This window comes from Mastacembelus armatus, chromosome 5 (assembly GCF_900324485.2).
Source record: "Mastacembelus armatus chromosome 5, fMasArm1.2, whole genome shotgun sequence".
Lineage (NCBI taxonomy): Eukaryota > Metazoa > Chordata > Actinopteri > Synbranchiformes > Mastacembelidae > Mastacembelus > Mastacembelus armatus.
Window position 1 is genome coordinate 27,183,669 of NC_046637.1, and position 20,541 is coordinate 27,204,209.

The 20,541-nt window shown below is 38.4% G+C and overlaps 3 protein-coding genes across 3 annotated transcripts in view; 1 reads left to right on the forward strand and 2 right to left on the reverse strand.

The window, feature by feature from the left end:
• Nucleotides 1-8,365, forward strand: part of LOC113129881 (activin receptor type-1B-like) — a 9,361-nt gene extending 996 nt beyond the window's left edge. Inside the window, exons 2-9 of the mRNA XM_026306088.1 lie at nucleotides 1,568-1,813; nucleotides 2,391-2,657; nucleotides 2,768-2,998; nucleotides 3,139-3,306; nucleotides 4,264-4,420; nucleotides 4,519-4,643; nucleotides 4,734-4,864; nucleotides 5,911-8,365. Of these exons, the coding sequence (XP_026161873.1) occupies nucleotides 1,568-1,813; nucleotides 2,391-2,657; nucleotides 2,768-2,998; nucleotides 3,139-3,306; nucleotides 4,264-4,420; nucleotides 4,519-4,643; nucleotides 4,734-4,864; nucleotides 5,911-6,036 (1,451 nt within the window). The 3' untranslated portion in view covers nucleotides 6,037-8,365. The remainder of the gene's footprint in view (nucleotides 1-1,567; nucleotides 1,814-2,390; nucleotides 2,658-2,767; nucleotides 2,999-3,138; nucleotides 3,307-4,263; nucleotides 4,421-4,518; nucleotides 4,644-4,733; nucleotides 4,865-5,910) is intronic.
• A 483-nt stretch (nucleotides 8,366-8,848) lies between these two features.
• Nucleotides 8,849-15,030, reverse strand: prkag1 (protein kinase, AMP-activated, gamma 1 non-catalytic subunit). Its single transcript, XM_026306089.1, has 13 exons — nucleotides 14,920-15,030; nucleotides 13,615-13,666; nucleotides 13,426-13,526; nucleotides 13,246-13,327; nucleotides 13,107-13,165; nucleotides 12,877-12,922; nucleotides 12,729-12,783; nucleotides 12,243-12,369; nucleotides 11,954-12,119; nucleotides 11,826-11,863; nucleotides 11,151-11,297; nucleotides 10,701-10,800; nucleotides 8,849-10,572 (listed from the first exon to the last, which is right to left on the reverse strand). The coding sequence occupies exons 1-13, from the start codon at nucleotides 14,926-14,928 to the stop codon at nucleotides 10,562-10,564; spliced, it is 993 nt and encodes a 330-aa protein (XP_026161874.1). The 5' UTR covers nucleotides 14,929-15,030; the 3' UTR covers nucleotides 8,849-10,561.
• A 203-nt stretch (nucleotides 15,031-15,233) lies between these two features.
• Nucleotides 15,234-20,176, reverse strand: rhebl1 (Ras homolog, mTORC1 binding like 1). The gene is made up of 8 exons (XM_026306092.2): nucleotides 19,747-20,176; nucleotides 18,610-18,681; nucleotides 18,463-18,530; nucleotides 18,188-18,270; nucleotides 17,870-17,926; nucleotides 17,731-17,778; nucleotides 16,902-16,983; nucleotides 15,234-16,801 (listed from the first exon to the last, which is right to left on the reverse strand). Exons 1-8 carry the CDS (start codon nucleotides 19,796-19,798, stop codon nucleotides 16,709-16,711), a joined length of 555 nt encoding a protein of 184 aa, XP_026161877.1. The 5' UTR covers nucleotides 19,799-20,176; the 3' UTR covers nucleotides 15,234-16,708.
• Nucleotides 20,177-20,541: the final 365 nt, after the last annotated feature.

Here is a 20,541-nt window from a genome sequence, read left to right on the forward strand (position 1 = left end):
CTGGCTCCTTTCCATGTTTTTGTTTTAAACATTAAGAAAACAGCAGTGCTCAGCGTTAAACTTCTGTATTAAGTTTTGAGGATTTTCCTCTTTAATACTTACTATTTTTTCTCTGAGGACTTGCTGTGGTTTTAAAAAAACAATCAGCCGATCCTGAGTTGAAGTTGTTTAATATTTATAGCCATGGAAAGTCTGACATGTCAATCTTCTTTCACGTCTAGTCAGCATTTATCTTCCTTCTTTCTACTAGTGTTGTTTTGTTTCTTGTCTTTGAGCACCAGCGTTTGCCAAGTAGGTGTTGGCGCTGTGTGAGTCAGTACCGCAAAAGATGTTGTAACGCATTAACTCAGTATTTCTGCCATTTGAGGCAGATGACACATAAGTTCGGCTCCAAGTGTGTGGGTTTTCCATCAAACACACCCACCGCACAGACTCTAGGAAGCTTGTTTTCTATTGAGGATCCACTGGGGCTTTGTCACAATTACTGGAACTTCACATTGTGTCCTAACATCATTACTCAATTTCACGGAGGAAGTCTCAGTCTCTTGTTAGTCCAGTCACAGATGGTCATTTCATATCTAGTCCTATATACCCTCACATAGACTCTCCACCCAACCTCCCACATTGTCTGACACCCTCCCTACTTCCTGATGTCTCCAACACCATTTTCCGTCTATGTCTCTTCCTCTCTAGTTCATAAGTCATAACTCATTCAAAAATGAAATGCCAGTTCTGTCAGGTAATGAATACCACACACCTCCCTCAAATCTAAAGGATCATTTTGCAATAATCTTTAGTCCTTTATGTTTCTAGTCTGTGGTATTCTGCAGAATTAAGCTGTGTCTGAAATCCACACAATATTATATGTCTGTGCTGTTCATATTAATCATCACAGTACAATGTTTCATCAGTTAGTATGCCAGAATATCAACACGCTTTACAATTTATAGTACCTGGACACAAAACAGTGCATGTGACTTTGACTTTTCTAAATAGACAATAAATGTTTCTGTAGGTTTTTAAACTTTTTTCTGTTTTGTGTCATGAGTTTTTTTGGAGCTGCCTCGTGTCCACCCACAGTTCATTTAGCTTTTCCCATCTGTGAGCATCTTCTCAGTGCTTGGATTATTGCTTTGTGGGAGAACAGTGGCCATCAACAGTACGCTCAAATCAGATCTATTTAATATTCATACTGTCTGCTTTCAGTGCACTTTACTTTGGCACTTTACATATTAAAAATGTGCTTAGAATCAATATAACGTCAGTGAATCTGGGACATGGCATGGAGCTACTGCCCTCTCCTGCTCATGCTGGACAACTGAGAGCAAAATTCAATTCAATTTCAATTCAATTCAATTCAATTCAATTTTATTTGTATAGCGCCAAATCACAATACAAATCATCTCAAGGCACTTTACAAAAACTAAAACTAAAAACCCAACAATTCCCCAAAATGCATCGACACGTTTGACGGACGTTTTCAGCCTGCACACCCAGTGTTCATTTGCATTATTTCGAACCATGCAGTCATGGAGTTCTTTTTTCTCTGCCCCCTCTGACTCTTCAGCTCTTTGGTGTAACTGCACCACAGCCCAGTGTGAAAAAACCGGCTCCCAGTGTGAGACCGACGGGGCCTGCATGGCTTCCACCTCCTTAATTGACGGGCAGGAGCAGCACATCCGTGTCTGCATCACGCGGGACAAGCTTGTGCCCCCTGGACAGCCGTTCTACTGCCGCGGCGCAGAGGGTTTCCTCAACATCCACTGTTGCTACACTGACTACTGCAACAGCATTGACCTCAAAGTACCCTCAGGTGGAAACTGTGACCACACACACACTGTATATGATCAGTTCATCTCAGTATTTACATCACCCAGTTTTGCTGCAAAAATGTTTCTAGTGGTGTTTTTGTACAGTAACTGTTGTGACAGGACAGATATTGGACAGGACTGTTGTGCAGATGGATATTTGTCACATTCATTTGTCTGAGTTAAGGGGAGGAATTCAGGAGGCTGAAAGTCTGTGTCACAAAGTCACACAGACAAAGACTGCTGAACAATCTGAGCGGTCAGGAGAGACAATAAGCAGACCTTTAATTGCATTAGTGTGATGTTAATGTAATTTCAACACTTCTTGTTGCTGCTGTTGACAGTAAAAGACTTTTAAGTGTTGAGCATTTGGTATTTCTTTGTGAAACAGCTAGAACTAATCAATATAGGTTAATGCAAGAGTCCAGTGTTCAGATTTCCAGTTTGGACAAAAAGCTTTACACCATCTTGCTTCCAGGAAAAGAAGTAGTTCATGCAGCTCATTTCAGGGAAAGAAGTCAGTCTCATGTGTATATCAGGTGCCAGATGTTAGACATTAATTCCCTACTGTTTTCTTTTCAGTGACAACCTCATCAGGACTTGGGGGAGGCTACGGCCCGGGTGGTACATGGGGGCTGGTGGAACTAGTGGCTGTAATTGTAGGGCCACTGTTCCTGCTGTGCCTGCTGCTGTTGGTGGGTGTGTTCCTGTATCAGTACCACCAGAGGGCCTACAACCACAGACAGAGGCTGGAGGTGGAGGACCCCTCCTGTGACCACATCTACCTGCCCAAAGACAGGACCCTGCAGGACCTCATTTATGACCTGTCCACGTCTGGTTCAGGCTCTGGTCAGTGCAAAATGTGATAATAAACTGATGTATTTGCTGACGGTCACTGAATTTAACATGGTCAGATTTCTGATGACTAGTCTTCATTCCCTGTGCTCTTTGTTGAGCAGGTCTGCCTCTGTTTGTTCAGCGGACTGTGGCCAGAACTATTGTGCTGCAGGAGATCATTGGAAAAGGGCGTTTTGGAGAGGTGTGGCGAGGGCGCTGGAGGGGAGGTGATGTGGCGGTGAAGATCTTCTCATCCAGGGAAGAGCGCTCCTGGTTCCGTGAGGCTGAAATCTATCAGACCATCATGCTCCGCCATGAGAACATCCTGGGCTTTATAGCAGCTGACAACAAAGGTGCATAGCTGTCACATCATACTGTGACATGTTTATTTTCTAGTCAAATTGTGGGTAAATCATATTGTGTTTGCGATTTATTTGCTCTCCAATGTAAACTTATGATTTCTTGGGTGTCTGTATTTCTGTCTCCTGTTCAGACAATGGCACGTGGACCCAGCTGTGGTTGGTGTCAGACTACCATGAGCATGGCTCCCTCTTCGACTACCTGAACCACTACTCTGTCACTACTGAAGGAATGATCAAACTGGCACTATCGGCTGCCAGCGGCCTGGCACATCTGCATATGGAGATTCTTGGAACACAAGGTATTGTTGGATTAAATATGCGTTTGTATTTAAGTACTGCTTCACCTTTCTTTGCATTCAGATTTAAGAAATATGATGTTATGTCAGCAGTTTTTTCCAGGCAGTTCTATACGTTTTAGCAGTGAATGGAATAAAAAAGAAAAAGTGTACAGACAATTCAGAAAAATCAGTGTGTATGACTCTGTTTAGCATCTGAAAATAATTGTGTAAATAGAGAAATGCTTCCGTGCACAGTGCCTTTGTACTACAAACAATACTGGTTGTACAAGTTTCCCTTTTGAAACCCATTTCTCACTTTGCCTCCCACACCCAAAGACTGACACAAGGTCTTTCAGTCAGTTGAAGACTGATCTTTGTCATTTATCACAAGTCTCTGTTGCAACTGCATTGAGTAATCAAACAGAATGTGTTACATAACAGTATGTTGAATCTGATTGGATGTCGTCCAAACTAAAAGATTAATTGTGTAGCTTGTAATGTGTTAGTAATATATCCCATAATTTAAAAGATCTAGATACAAATTTATATATCACACAAAAAGACAGTTGTTGTTGTTGTTGTAAAGGAAACTGGCAGCATGAAAGAGGATAAATAGATTATAAACCTGTCAAAAGACAAGACATCACAAAAAATTCAGTGTGGTGAAAGTTTCTAACTGCCATGAACTGATTTCCAACCATGTGTGTTACATATTTAGTATGAACAAGGGAAGATGTTTCCATTGTGTTGAGCTGATCTAGTACATGATTACATCAGTTCACTGTGGAGTCTGACTGTGTCATGGAAAAAAGTGCAGTTGAGGACACGTTGCATAAATGGAGGAGTGTTTTCTAGCGACTGATGGAAGATTGTGGATTGTGTCATTTCCAGTTTTTCATAAAAAGGAGCACAAAGTTGATAATAAAGTGTAATAAAACTTAACTTGAGTAATTGTCATGGACATTGATGTTTTGACAGGAAAGCCGGGCATCGCTCACAGAGACCTGAAGTCCAAGAACATCCTCGTGAAGAAGAACTGCAACTGTGCTATCGCTGATCTGGGCCTGGCTGTCCGTCACGACTCTGCCACAGACACGATCGACATTGCGCCTAATCAGAGGGTGGGCACCAAGAGGTCTGCGTTCTTTCTCACAGATATCTTTGACCTCTTTCTCAGAACATCCTTTATTTCAGTGCACGGTTACAGCCTGGGATTGTTTTTGTGTTTCACAGATACATGGCTCCAGAGGTTCTGGATGAGACCATCAACATGAGACACTTTGAGTCATTCAAATGTGCTGATATCTACGCACTGGGGCTGGTCTACTGGGAGATTGCACGCCGCTGTAACAGTGGAGGTCGGACTTTCTGTTTTCACTGTGGATACCTAACCACTGTTGTTTGTTTTTTCTCACCGATCTAACCTCAGCTCTGTTCTTGGTTGTCAGGTATCCATGAAGACTACCAGCTGCCCTACTACGACTTAGTCCCCTCTGATCCTTCTATAGAAGAGATGAGAAAGGTGGTGTGTGACCAGAAGCTACGACCCAACATCCCCAATTGGTGGCGGAGCTATGAGGTATGAAAATGCAACGAATGATATAAAACAAACAGGGTGTGGTACTTTAGAGGGGTTTAGGAACACTGCACATCGCCTGTGTAATACCATCCCTATGGTGAAGCATGTCGGCGCCAGCAGAAGTTATGGGGGAGCTTCTCAGTGGCAGGGACACTCAAAGACCTGAGGGACTGATGGATGCAGGGGTGCAACCTGAGACTGGAGTGACGGTTGATTTTACAGCCAAGACAAAAGTGGAGTGTCGTCAGGACAAGTCTCTGACTGTCCTCGGGGGGCCCAGCCAAAGTCTAGACATAAACCCCTCAGAACATCTGTGGAGACCAAATGGCAGCTCCACCAGGGAGAATGGTATAATCTGTCCCAGTGCAGGTTTTAGAGACTTACTCCAGAGAAGTCACAGCTGTAGTTGGTACAAAAGGATTCAAGTACAAAATACTGAATTAACGTTCTGAGTACTTTTTATGAATAAGAGATTTTAGTTTCAGTAAAACATTTGCAAAAATGTATAAAAACATGTTTTCATTTGATCATTATGAGTTTATAGGAAAATATAAACTCTAATCTGTAGCAGTCAAATGTGCTAAAAGTCAATGGATGTGAAAACTTATTGGAGCTATTGCATAACCTTCATTTTCCTGGAAAAGAGCTGTGGTTAAAAATGTCTTTTACAGGCAGCATCACATAAAATAAGTGGTTTAACCCAAACATAACACAGACCTACAGTCTATTAGAGGAAATATTCAATAAAATGATCAATATTCACAAGTGACGTCAAATGGAAAGATTGAAATAAGATTAAATATCAGAAACAAATATACAATAACTAATATATTGTTATTAGATTCTTTTAAAAGTAGACACTCAATCCTGACATTAAATATTCACGCACAAACATTTAGTAGAAATGAAATAAGTTGTGACCAGACTTATACTATAAAGTCATTTTTTAAATATGTGCATAGTTTACCTGAGCTAATTTAATTCAACTGTGTTTGTACCTTGTGACATTTTATTTCCTAATTTACTTTTCCCTCCTGCTGTTCCAGGCCTTACGAGTCATGGGTAAAATAATGAGAGAGTGTTGGTACGCTAACGGCGCCGCCCGCTTGACTGCCCTGCGCATCAAAAAGACCCTGTCCCAGCTCACCATTCAAGAGGACATTAAAGTCTGAGCTAAGTCAGCAGAGCACCGAGAAAGACGACCGAGCGTGATCGGGCTCCAGACTGTGGGACAGGAAGGAGCCGGGTCTTCTACAAAGAACGCACAAAGTCAGAGAATAAGGAGAGCGGCACTTTGTAAAATATTACTCCGTAGATACTCCTGCCAGTTTTGAAGCCACATAATTTTTGACAAACCCTACCTCGCTTACCCAGCCAAACTACCACGAACACTTTTCCTGTCTCGTCATCAGCTACTGCCTGTCCCGCCTGAAGCTTTCTGTTCCTCTCTACACTCCGTACTAACAAGGGTCCTTGGATTCCCATGTAGTCGTATGCAATCGATAGCAGGATATGTAATTAACCATTTAACAGTAGAAAAAACACTTGCTGATATTTCAGTGTCTCTTATCAAAGTTGCTTCAAAGTTAAATGGACAGCACTCGCTCTAATTGTCTTTGTGAGGGAGTGACCCTGGGGGACGTGGAGTGTTTGCAGCTTATTTTTACTTACTTACATGACTGGATCTGATATGTGTGTGTGTTAATGGGGCTCCTGTGTGGGCTTACCCGTACTACGTCCACAGCACACCGACACATCTGCTTCAGTAGCATGGTTGATTTAATTGCTAATTGTCATGTTCAGCATGTACAAAGCAGCAGAAGCAGTTTGGTAGATGCAGCCCACTGACTTTCAAGGTGTTTTGAGACGTCAGAGTCAGTGGAGCATTAGGCCACTCTACCAAACATGATTGCACCATTGAACCACTTGTCTGGAGCCTTTTCTATAAGCTGTTGTGAACAATCCCCTTTTTTTTCTGTTTTAAAACCAGCTTAAGCAAAACACACATTTAGGAATCTTAAAGCAAAATGCATTTCGGCCAATAGCAGTGCTGCTTGTCCTGTCCTAACACAGCTCGTTGGCTTCAGGACAGGACGACGGGAACTCAACACACTACATGTCGCATATGTATTGTGTTGGTATGGTAGCGTTCGAGCATAACCTGCCCTGAGTGTGTACACTGGCTCCAGTCCTTCCGACAAGCTGCTACACACAGAGAGAAACGTTTGCAGCAGCCAAGAGTATTACACTGTCTGATCAGTAAAGGCAGAAACGCTTTGTTTTTAGCTCTTTTAAACACATTAACTCTAGGAACCTGAAGTACGGTTGTTTTATTTTTATGTTTTTATATTGTCACGTCATGTCCAGTGTTCCTTTCCCCTCAGGATGCATTTGCCCTGGTCAGCTAGAACTACTGCACATATAGAAGCTTTTTAAGGTGATACTTGTGAATATATGACTGTTGCATTTGATTTTACATTGTTACTGAGGTCATTTTATACTGGCTTTTTGATTGGTGGGAAAAAGACTATGTATTACTGTATTACCAATCGACTTTCTGACATTTGAGGTATTATTACTGTATGTATCAGACACTGGTTTCCTTAACTTTCTCTTTTAGGTCTCTATTACTACAGAGTAGTATATGTTTTTTTTAATTCAGTTTCCCTCGTATCTCTTCTTCACCATACAATACCTCCTCAATGTGTAAATTATGGGATTTGTTTCCTTCTGGTTAACATTGTCAGAAATCACTGTCTATATGTTTCATATTTTCAGGAGATGTGCACTTTGTCTTTAATTGTATGTGAATTCAACAGGTGCTGTTTGTGTGTATAGTCTTTCCCATGTCATTTATACATGTATGCTCTGAAGGCCTGAAAGGCCGTATGTGCACTACTGCTGACCTCACTGTATGAAAACCAAATTGTTCTCAGAATCCTCTCTGGTCATGGGCTCACGTGTTTATTTAAGATCACACCACTGAAAATGAGAATGTTTACACAAACCATGCCAATCGGTTGCAGTGCACTCCACCAGTCTGGAGAGAATCCGACATTTCTTGGATCTTGGGGAGAAGAAGTGGTGAAAGTAAATACTACTGAAACGTCTCAATGCTGTCTCACAAATGTCTTCGACTAATAGATTTTTATTTGCAATTATTTCCTCACTTGCACTGTACTGTTTAAATTGTATGGGATGATTGTAAGAACAGAGACAGCACTTGATGCTGTGGATTTTGGCTGCAGAGTGGGGGGCTCAGTATCAACCACATTTACACACTAAATGGTTATGTTGTCAAAATATACCTGCCTTACTATGTAAAAATGCATAATGTATTTAAGGTGTTTAATACCTTGCTCCATGTATCCATATGGAAGAATAGTGGTGTGAAGTTAGGTATTATAAGTTTAACAACTCCCAGGTCTCTGTCCAATCATGGCAAAGAGAAACTGCATCTATGTAATCTCTAATAGAGTAGTAAATGCAATTCATTTTCTATGTGGTGTGTTTCTTGTATTTTCTCTTAACTTGGACATCCCTGACTTTGTATTTTAAAAAATGTTAAAGTAGATATACACAATATTTTTACATTAACACTGGACTTCATGAGTATTAGTCTTTATGAGCCAACAGATGACCATCACTATACTTCCTCTCAGGCCTAAGGCACATGTAAACTTTTTTTTTTCCCATCTGGTTTTGTATTCCAACCCACAAATATTTAGTCCCAGCTCATCACTTTCAGACACTGTTTTCAGAAAAACATGCAAGAGCACGCACCTGCTACTTCTTAGCACCAAAACAGTAGACTGAATTAGCCACTAGCTGGTGAACATTGGAGACCAAAACAGGACTAAAATATATCTGAGCATCAGAAACATGACTAAACAAATGCTATTGTTGTTGCACCATATGTACCACTGGCAACCATTTGGTAACAAGTTCAGATGTATTAAATTTTAAAGGCAATTACATGTCTCGTTTTTACATTCAAACTCTCAAATAACCTTTATTGCTCAGTCTTTAAATTATAATCTCAAAGCAGATTAGTACAAAATGTGCATTTACAAACAGCTGTAAATATATGCCACAACATTACGTCTAGCATGATCTTGTCCTATCGTCTTTAGAATAAAGAAAAATGAAATGCTGGTATTTAGTGATGCAGTGAACAGAAAGTAGATGAATAAACTTATAATATCTGATTCTGTTAAATGTCAACACTCGACATAAACACACCAATAACATATAAATGAATACACAAATAATAAGGAAGTTAATTAGACCATAGGTTTTTAAGTGATGGACCACTTTTCCAAAAAGAGATGAGATTTTGCAGCACTGAAGCAGCCACCACATCCTAAAAATTACAAAAACCAAAGTGTGGGACACAAAACAGGCAGAAAAAAGTTGTCTCGAGTAAAATATACAGCCCACTAAACATCGTTATAGATGACAATGAAGAAAACAGACTCCATAAATACCCAAATTTTGTTCATTCACACAGATCACAGCACAACAAACAGTCAATCAGCAGATTAATCCCTGCTCTTCTACACTTCCCCAGTGAGGCTGTTTTGGGAGTATAAAGTGCTGTTCCAGCTTCGCTAATTTGCGGTCTGGTTACACAACAGGATAAAATCAGAGCCCTTGAAAAATAATGAACATTGTGGTAACTTGATGTAAGTGCTAACAAACTGATAAAAATTATTTTTATTTTTTTCAATGCATTGAAACTGTCTTAAAATTTATGCAGAGCAGGCCCTGAAGTTAAAAACGGTAAAGATTCTGGCTTATTAAAACAAATTAAAATATGACGGGGCTCTTTTTATTTTACATCTGTGAATTAATTTGAAAAGACAAATGATCAATGCAGACAACTGACAACCTCCAAGGTCTTTCAGTTTAGTGTTTAAATCATGAATTATCATAATTATAATGGTACGACCTTCACACAAAGGAAATATGTGGCTGTTTTATAAGTATGTAGTGAATATGTAGTATGTATGGCACACACATACATATAAATACCACATGTCTTAATGTTAAGTTAAAGGTTTAACAGGTCAGTCAGAAAATTAACTAAATAGAAACAAGATAATGTGAGTTGGATAACATCAGAGAATTTATAGGTATAAAGAACAAAACTTAAATGTCTAACATGCCAAACGCATGATACACACCCAGTAATGACCCATATATTGGCTCAATGTGTGTCTGGTTTTCAATCTTATTACAGATATGAAATGCTGCCAACAAATGGCAACACAGGTAAATCAGTTTTGACTTATTTCATCTGGCCTTAATTTGTATTATCAGGAAAACCTTTGTAATTAGTTATATATTTAATGGTCTTATCGGCACAGTAACAGCCAAAAGGTAGGAGTGATGCTGGTTATTCTGTGACGATACAACTCCTCATCAGAAGTTTCTTGTGCTTTTACATCTTTCTTGACTTGCTCTACTAACTTGGACTTTGGCTCGATTTACAGGAGCTTCTGTGGTATTTAAATAATGTACTGCCGGGCTGCTAAAACCTAGTGAACATGTGTTATGATAGGAAATCTGGTTACCGAGATATGGATGATTGTACTAAAACATACTGTGACAATTCCCCTCTTACATGCTTGTTCTATTTCTTCCTTTTCTCTGGCCTCCCCTTAAACCTGTGCATCGTTTCTTTGTGTTCCTTCTTCAAACTGTGCCTGTGGACAAAAACATGTAATCATTCAAAGTACCCCATGGACACATTAAACAATATATTTTCCACATGCTGCTCCTGGTATTTAAACATGTGTAAGCTCTGAAAACCTTACGTAGTTACACAACTTACCCTCTTCATGATCAGTAAGCACCAACGCCTGGAGAATATCCGAGAGGGAGACAATTCCTTTCACTACATCCTGCTCGTCCACCACCACCAGTCTGTGCACCTGAAGGACATGGAGAAAGATCAGTTACTTTTATTCCTGCAAAACAGTAGGTCTACCACAACTAAAACGATGCATAGTGAAACTGAAACAGGGAATAACTATATGCACACAGTAGTTGTGACAGCAGAAAACAAAAGTGTTTTAATTCAACCAAGAAATGAGAAGCACATCTTGGTGACTATACAACAGGAGAAAGTTAAACAGTTCAGTCTTATGTAACAGTGATTCAGTGCAGTGTTGACACACTGGAGCACAGCTATGTGGAGGAGCATTTCACATGATATTTGTACAGGCTACAGTTCATAGTACACTGTACACAACAGGCATCTCTACTTGGTGACAACTCTCACCTCGGCCTCCACCAGTCTGTTGATGATGGCCTCCAGGGTTTCATGCCGGTGACAGGTCAGCACTCCTTCAAAGTACTGAGAGCGGTGCTGCAAGGCTTTGGTCACAGTCACATCAAGGTTGTTGTATGTCTTCTCTGCTGCCAGGTTCTGTACAAGCACAGGTTTTTACATGAAACATGTTTCCTCATCTTAAAGTCCACAAAATCTGTTTAAAACATGTTGAAGTCACAAGATTCATATGCCAATAGAATATAACATCTTAATGAAAGGTGGGTAATATAGATAAAATCCTCTATCACACTTTGTTTACTTTATTTAATACTAATATTCATTTTCTGGAAATGAAAATAAATGATGTATCACACTCCAGAAAAAATCCTGTGAATGAAAAACTGCCATCCCAAATCACTGACTTACAACTCACAACGCCACAATGTGAGGATTTTCTTACTTTAACTTTGCTTTGTCATTTCTGATTGTTCAGTGAATATTTCAGTGATTTGGTCAAATAAAACAAGAACTTTGAATACACCTTATGCTTTTTTTAGATTAATACATGAATCATCATCACTCATTAATGAATATAATCACTAGTTGCAGCCCTTCTCAATATATGTAAAATTGGAAGCAGAAAATGTGGAAACAGTGAGCAGATACTGACAGATGACAACTTACTATAACATCAAATTTTGAGTAAATATCCACCACACGACCTGCAAGAGAGAAAACGCATCATTACACGACCTAATTCAGGACGTCTATGTACAATAATGTACAGATATAACCTCAACGAGGCCACACACCTTTGTCGTCCAAAACAGGCAGTGCCGACACTCGCTGCTCAACAAAAATACCCAGCGCAGTGTACAGGGGTGTTTCTTTGCGAACAACTGCTATGTTCTTAAATGTTCCAATGTTAAGTTCCTCTAAGGTCTTCCTTAAGAATGAGGGTTTTGGCATCTCTGATATCTGTAAACAACAAGAAATTGTACAAACATAGTTTAACTATACAGTGTTACACCCAGTTCAAATACTGATACAAAACTGAAAGTACTTAATGTAGTAGTGAGGAGACAAGCCCAAGAGACTCACAAAAAGCTTCAGGAACTTGAGAATCCTCTTGTGTGTGAGAATATAGAGCGTGTTCCCAGTCAGCGGGTCGATTACAGGCAGTCTGTGGATCTTGTTCTTCAGCAGAGATGATACTGCATCATACAAACTGTGGCACACAGAAATTAGGAGAGGGGATGACATTTGGGATGTAACATGCTGTGGAATAGGATAGCTAAATTAAAAAGCGATCTTAGTTTCTACTGCTACTGAATTAGCTTTGCATCTTGGTAAAAATGTAATATCTATAAATACGAGTGAAGAGTAGCATTTGTTGAATAAATGTGGGCACAAAGTAAATATAGCTCATTTTCACGTAATATTTGATGGTTGGTTGTATTTCCAGAAATAGACCAACTATAAATAGTTACTGCCACAGACTAAAACAGTATACAAAAAGTACCAACAATACACTTTTAATACCTGGAAATAGTAATGTTATATTAAGAATAAAAAAGATAAACTCACCTTGCATTGGGAGATATGCTAACCAAAGGCTTGAAAGAGTCTTGCAGGTAAACCTCTATTACAAACGAGAAGAGAGCATATAATTTACCTTTACAATCACCTGGAGGGTAAATAAGAATTACATAATGCATTTACAAAGTGTATTCACCTCTCCATGTTTCGATTTTGTGTTCTTCCAACTCATATATCTGAACCTGAAACGTTACAAAAACATACGAGAAATTAAGAAAGTAATTAAGACAAGCTTTTGATACTACAGGAAAAGAAAGGATGGTCACTTTAAGCACCACAGAAGATACCCATGACAAAATAACCTTGCAGTTTAAGATGTAATATGCTCAAACTAATCTTGAAATTTAAGGACAGTAACCATCTTACCAAAGGAGATTTGTAATAGCGATGAAGAATGTTAATGAAGTCAGTGATGGTTAGCATACCTGCAGAAACATTTCATTAGCACATTATTGAACTTATTCTTTCTCAAAGTGAAATATAACAAAAAGAAAATTAATCTTACCAACAAAACATTGCTTTTTACTGTCCCACAGAGGTGCTGCTCTTACCCCATTAGAAACGAGAGCAAAAAATGCCTTCTTGACCTGTCAAAAATCATCACATTAGCAGTTTGAGTATGAATTAGCCAGTGAGAAATATATTGCATCCCTTTTTTTTTTTTTTTTTAAAGCTTTTGTTTTACCTGAAGCGATGTATCAAAGACAACCAATTTGGAGCTGGTGGGTACGAGATCATAACACCGATGGGACTTCATAAACCTAGTGTACACATTGTGCTCTGGGTCTGCAGGAATGAGAAAGAAGACACGTGTTCTCTGTTTATAAACATGCTGAGATTTAAATGTGTGTATACATTTATACATATCCCCTACCCTCAATGACTGGGTCCTTTTTGCCTTCAAAATCATCAATAGTTACTGGAATCTGAAAGAAAAAGAAGGGAGTCATTAAAATTCAGTTTGTGTTGGTGACTGCACAAACGAATGAATGTAAAAAATAAATGAATAAACTGTATAAAGTAACTGTAATATCCTTACTCAACATTACTACAAATACTGTTTATGTTGTATTTTCTATGTTGTCCTTCTAAGACTCTCTCTCTCTCTCTCTCAAGTTACCTGAAGTTTACTTGAGTATTTCTGCATATGCTGCTGCATACTTTTACTTCAATACATTTCTGTGGCAAATATTGTAATTTCCACAACTTTAATTGACAGCTTTAGTTATTAGTTATTCTGCAAATCCATATCACTACAAAACCTGCTGCTCTTTAGTTGCTTAAGGAATAAATAATTATGATCCAGTAACATAATGCAGATTAATCTGAAATGGACTATTTTATAATGTGACGCTAGTTCCAACGTACTTGATTAAAGCTGAATAAATGACTTTTGCTTAACTTAGAAACACTTTGGCGTTGCTACATAAGTAAAAGATCTGAGTCGTTATTGCTCCGTGGGTGGTTAGTGTGGGAAAATGTCAAAGTCTCACTAACAAGGGGTCCACTGCATTATTTATCACCCATGACGTGCATACATGACACACAAAATATGTTATTGCTTCATTTACCACGTTGTGGGACATGGCTAATGTCAACTCTACAGTACGAGTATTAAATGTATATAGAGCTGATTAGCCTGACTGTAGGTAAACACGGCTAACTCGAGCTGTGACAATTAGCTGACAGCTGTGCTAAAAGTCTCAGTTCACACCATTGCGAGACTTTCATCGTGTCTAGCGTTAGTTGTCAAATTGATAATGCGTCTTCGCACTTGTGCAATCTGAAGATAACGTTATAAAGCCACAAAGCCATACGGGCAGTTAGCACTGACGTTAGCTACAGGCTAACGTTAGCTAGCGTTTGACATTAACGAGTCGAGGTGACTTTTCCCCTCGGCTCTGCCTTTGTTAACCTGGAGAGACATTATATAGCACCCTGTGTTGTTTTCTAATGGTTTAACTTCAGTGGTACCAGAGTAAAATGAGAGCAACGTGTGTGCATTCACTAACGTTGCAAACACTTGGGATAGCTTCAGAACTATTTACCATGTATTAGCTAGCTAGTTAGCTGCTATCGTTAGCATGCTTCGGAAAATGTCGTTAGTTAGTTAACTAACTGGGAGACGATTTGTTAGAAATTTTGCGAGCGACTGGAGACAGTTGCACTGATAACTTACACACTCCATAGTCCATCCACGAAATCGGCTGCCTGTTACCGGGCGGGTTCGTTGACTGAGCCACAGGCACGGACCTTCCGCCGCAACTCGCAACGTGAATGGCTGTACACTCGTTACCGTACCGCACGTAATAGTAGTGCACCGCATTTTAACACCTGAAGCAACAACCACTGTATAAAATGTTTGTATTTACAGCCTATGAACAGACTATAGTCATCAGTTGTTGTAATACATTAACTATAATGTGTCGCCACTGGTGGTTCTGTAGTAAAATAATTAGTTGCCACTATATAACCAAAACCAGCAAGTCACCGTAAATGAGTAACAGATTTATTTATATACAAAACTGTTTACAGCAAGATCTCTGAATGAACGCTGACCCACAGGGGAATATTGGTGTTCATATGCAGAACACCACCTGCACAGAAGGAAAAAATAACCCTTTAAGAGCACCTTGAGTCGTGAAGGGAAGTAGATGAGGGAGTCTGAGGAACTGTAAGGCACAAGGCACAGCATCACCAGCTTCTGTTCTTCCATCATCAATGACCCATCAATTAACTACTTTACAAAGCAAAGTTACAATTACCCACTACAGGTACAACACGTGGATTAGAGGTAAAAATCCAGTCTGTGATGTCTTTAAGGCTACATGAGCTAAGAAAACAAATCATAAAGGTTCTTGACCAACAGTGATCGTGCAAGTCCACAATATGAATTAAATGGGCTGAATGCCACCCCGATGTGGTTTTATCAAGCCTTTGTCAACCAATAAATCAAAACCATGAGTTCAAAAATTACTAAGCTAACAACGTGGCCTTGAGTCACTTGGATGAATTTACACAATGTTAAAATGCATTTTAAAAATTGTAACTCAGTGTTCACAATTACAATGCACTAATAAGCATATACTCAGCATATTGAAGGGACAGAAAAGCTGCATCACTCATGATATAACCAATAGTACCAATTTCTAAGGTTCTATTTATATTGTATATAAGACCATAACTGGTAAATACCATGATCTATTCCAATCTATACTACACTTCTCTGAGGGTCCATAAGATAATTTTATTACAGTCAATAAGGAGAAATTAAACTGTAGAAACAATGGAAAGGGTATATCTGCTTAGCAGAAGAGGTTAAAATGTGAGCAGTTAAATATACAAATATTCCTCTGTCATGAAGACATGAAGTGTTCACTGGTGAAAGGTACCTGAAGATGAGTTGATAAAAAATTACAGTGAGAACTGTGAAAACAGGGAACTGTCATATGTGAAATCTCATTCCAGGATGTTCAAGGAAATACACCATTTGTGAGAAATTGTGACACTTCAACACCACATTTAAAGCAATGTGAACTGAGACTCTGCATCACTGTCAAAATAAGACCCGTTGACATAATACACCAGTCCTTAAAAAGGCTATTAACCATCCATTACTGTACATTAACTTAACTAGTCAGTGTTCTGAGACATAAACCAATAAAGAATGTCTTATTTTGTTTTCTGAGCATTTCACTGAATTCAAAAATCTAAAGTTTTGCCTAGTCATAGACTACATTTCACTACTTTAACTGAATTTGGTTCTTTGTCTGAAACAAAGATTAATCTTGCTGATAGCATATCAACAATGTGGGCAGTTGCCTTAGTACTTAAATCAATCTGATATGACAATGGAGCAAAAGTTCCACTGCAGTGCCTTGGTGTTGGTGAGGTCACAATTGGTAAGCTGGTGAAGTTGTGCCTCCTGCCTTCAGCAAATGAGCTTATGGATGTCCTGGATATACGTTTTACATCACAGCACACTTTTTCTCTTCTGGGGCTGCATTTCCATCAGCTTTCTCCATTTCCAAAATGATTCGCTTGAAAACCTCCACAGCAGTCTGCAGTGAAAGAGTATTACCAGCAGAGTGTGAATCGGTGTTAGAAATAATATGCAACGTGCACCAGAGAGTGCGTATTCAAAAAGATATCCATCATTACCTCATTCTCCTTGGCTGAAGACTCCATGAATGCAGCACCCCAGGAATCAGCAAGTTTTTTTCCCTCCTCTGGTTTGATAACCCTGGAAAAAATAAAATGGGAACAGAAAATGTATATCATGTTGGGGACACATACACCTTTGAAGAATAGCTTGATTGGATGGTGACAAATGTTGATTGAGGACAAGAAAAAAAAGTGGTACTTTTTATAACGAGGTTGGAAATCTTTGATTGTTTTGGTATTTTCATCAAATTTGGTGACAATAACAAAACTAACATTCCAATTTAAGATACAGTTGTTAGAGGCCACAAATCTGTATGTACCTTGAATTTCATTTTAAAATATATAATTTCCTTACACAGCTTTGCTGCTTTAGTATTAAGCAAATATCACTCAAACAGAAGCAAATAGTGTACTTGTGAGCCATAGATTTTGTGCTCTACTAAATATTTATTTAAGTAGGATGGTGTACAAAGAATTAAAATAAATTGCAGTCCTAACACACATCTTAACAAAGGAGCCTCTCATTTAATGCTGTGGCTCACTGATGTGTACTTATTAGTTTTTGGATGAAAACAGAAGCGTACATCACATACAGATAAACTATAATCAAGCGCTATAACGTAGGCAATACTTATAGGAGGGTGAAATGATTGTTCTATTTTTGTTGCCAATTATAACAGATACAAAAATACATAGAATATCATCACTTGTTACTAAAAAAAAAAAAAAGTTATTTTTACCATTTAATAAGTATTTGTTTAATTTCATTAACTGCTAATGTCTAAAACATATAGCTTATAGTATGAATAATGGTGATTTTGATTACCTTTCCAAGTGGAGATCTTTTTTGTTACCTACAAGAACAGTTGGCACCCTAAAAAGCAAACATTCTGGTTGAAAAAAAAAAAAACAATCACTTGGAAAAACAACAGACAACTGAACTTTAAAGGTTTAACTAAACTTACTGAATCTTTCCAACCATGTCTAGCAGCTTGTCATGTAGAACCTGAACAACTTCAAAACTTAACAGAGACAACAGGGTACTTTTAAATACTGGAAGTAATCAGAATGTTCTTCACACATTATATTAGCTAATACTCACTATTAAAAACAAATAAATCACTGCCAGCCCCCAAGAGCCTTATAATTCAGTATATTTAAACTTTGAATACAACCCCTCCAAAAAAAACAATATATGTTCTTGTCCACTGAATGCAGAAATTTAAGAATGAACTGTGTATTCAACTTCATTCATACAGATGAATAAACAACTGTCCACTCACCTTTTCATGGAAGTCACTGAATAGACAAGGACATAGCCATGGATGTCCACCGAATGGGACTGTGGAAAAATTGAGTATTCATCCTATAGACACAGGGGAGATATTATATTCTTATTGAGTACAGCCGTTACAAAATACAACAAATAGACAATCTAACAATGTGACATCTGAGTACATGTCAAAATATCAGCAATGCCAAGAGTTAAATATTATTATTTAACACATCAAAAGTGTTTAGTGCTTGTATAAGTTATGATGGTAGATGTACAACTTACTTGGCCAGCTGTGTCAACCAGCTGAAGATTAAATTCTTGACCATTCACAGTGACCATTTTGTTAAATGCTGGGAAAGGAGATTAACTTGTTTTACAAAATATTTCTTTACATTAAGCAAAATTAACATTTAAAAATCTAACACTTACTGTTTTCAATGGTGGGGTCATAGGAGTCAACAAATTGTCCTTCCACAAACTGTATTGTAAGAGATGACTTTCCTGTGCAGGGCAAGGAAATATAACATGTCGCTGTTACTAGTTATTTAATAAAATACCTATAGGAGTACTGTGTCACTGTACTGTACTGACTGTTGACTTTAAGACATTTTAACATATTACACTGCCAAGGTTACAAGTGTGCCCCATTAAATTCTGCGACCTGATTGGGAATTTCAACTACACTGTCATGGCAAATGCTTTTTTTAAAATCACAAAATACATTACCACATACTTTAATTTAATAGTTGTTTCCACAAGTGAAGTATCTGATTTGACAGATATGATTTGAGATGTACTTTAATTTGTAACCTGACAAATTCTGTGACGCTAAACAAAACACTAAATGACAAAAAGTAGAGTTAAAATTATTAGGTTACTAATCAATTAGCTGTTTGTTGTAAAAACATTTGCGAGTAATTTTGATAATTGATTATTTCTTAAAGTAAAGCAAAAATGTTATTAGTTATCTGATTTCTGATAGTCAGATGTGAATAATTTTTGGTTCTCTCATTTTTCTATGTCATAGAATAAATTGATCAATTCGTGTTTTGGATTGATCCTTAGAAAAGAAAAGGGATTTGAAGATATAAACTACAAAGCTGTGACTAAAAGTCCCATTTTCTTAATTTACTCGACAATTAACCAATAACACAATCAACAGGTTGATCGATAATGAAAATAATTAATGTATCATGCATATATATTATAACAGACACATACTGACAAGTGATAAGTCTTCAGAAAGACTTTCTACTGACACATCTTAGCTAAAAGTTTGACGACACGCCGCTTGGCTCACAATGAGGATATCACCGGCTGAGCTAACTTTAAACACCTTACAACTAATAAATCATGTCTACAAAAATACACAAAGGTGATGTTCATCTTACTGTTGATTAAAATGCAGTAAAGACATGTACCAAATAAAAGTGAGCAAATGTAAGCTAGTGTTATTGCTGTGAGCCGGACACACTCAGGAGCAAAACAAAGCCAGGACGTTAGCCTGTTAGCCAGCTAGCTAACTAACATACATTAGCTGTGCACGAGCTCGCGCGCGTTACTCACCTACAGACCTGTAACCTAAAACAGCAATCTTTCGACATTTTGGTTGAGGCATTGTGGTGAAACTGTGTTCGATAGGTTTTGATAATGTAGTACGCCACCTAGTTTTACTATCTAAACAAACTTTTATCGCCGCATTCGTCCCCCGTCACGTGACAACAACAAACTTTTCGGAGCAGCCGCTCGAGCTCTCCGCTGGGCCTCGCGCTGAAACTTCAAAGTTAAACTACAACAGGTACCGCGTGTACTTATCTCAGAAATCGGTCTCTTTCGCTATCTGACAAAGTGATCGATGTCGATCAATAGTCTGAAATGACGAAATTCTCGTTTCAACTCAAACTGGAAACAAAAAAAAAAGCGTGCTCGACGCGGTTACGATTCGCAAGTCAAGCTGACGGAAACTGCCATTGTGTAAGCACACCGTCGTAAAACTCACGGATACGTCAGGCATGACGTGGACAAGCTTTCTGGCCAAGCTGTACAGTAGAGGTCACTCTTTAAAGCATATTTCTGGCTTTTCCAGGCTGATCTTTAGGGCACGAAATATTATCTACAAGTGTGAGGGGTTGGGTTGCTCTAGTTTATAGCAATACGATGTAGGTTTTCATACATGTGTAAACAACACAGATAGATGTTGAGTCACAACCTTATCTGAACAGACCTTGGTAAATATTTTAGTCCACTGATTTCAATCTCTTTTGGCAGTCCCTCCTTAGGGTCTTAAGGTTAATGATGATTGATGAAAGAGGAATGAGGGGAAAAAAACAGAAACAGAACTTTGTTTTAATTCAAAATGTG

What these genes read in the sequence shown, in the direction of transcription:
- rhebl1 (XM_026306092.2), bottom strand. Translation starts at nt 19,798, where the DNA reads ATGCCTCAACCAAAATGTCGAAAGATTGCTGTTTTAGGTTACAGGTCT. An exon ending in TCAGTGACTTCCATGAAAAG is followed by an intron (nt 17,927 to 18,187) that starts GTGAGTGGACAG and finishes GTCTCTGTTAAG; the next exon opens with TTTTGAAGTTGTTCAGGTTC. An exon ending in AAAGATCTCCACTTGGAAAG is followed by an intron (nt 16,984 to 17,730) that starts GTAATCAAAATC and finishes TATTTTTTCCAG; the next exon opens with GGTTATCAAACCAGAGGAGG.
- prkag1 (XM_026306089.1), bottom strand. An exon ending in TCTTTGATACATCGCTTCAG is followed by an intron (nt 13,328 to 13,425) that starts GTAAAACAAAAG and finishes GATTTTTGACAG; the next exon opens with GTCAAGAAGGCATTTTTTGC. An exon ending in ACTCAAAATTTGATGTTATA is followed by an intron (nt 11,298 to 11,825) that starts GTAAGTTGTCAT and finishes GTGCTTGTACAG; the next exon opens with AACCTGGCAGCAGAGAAGAC.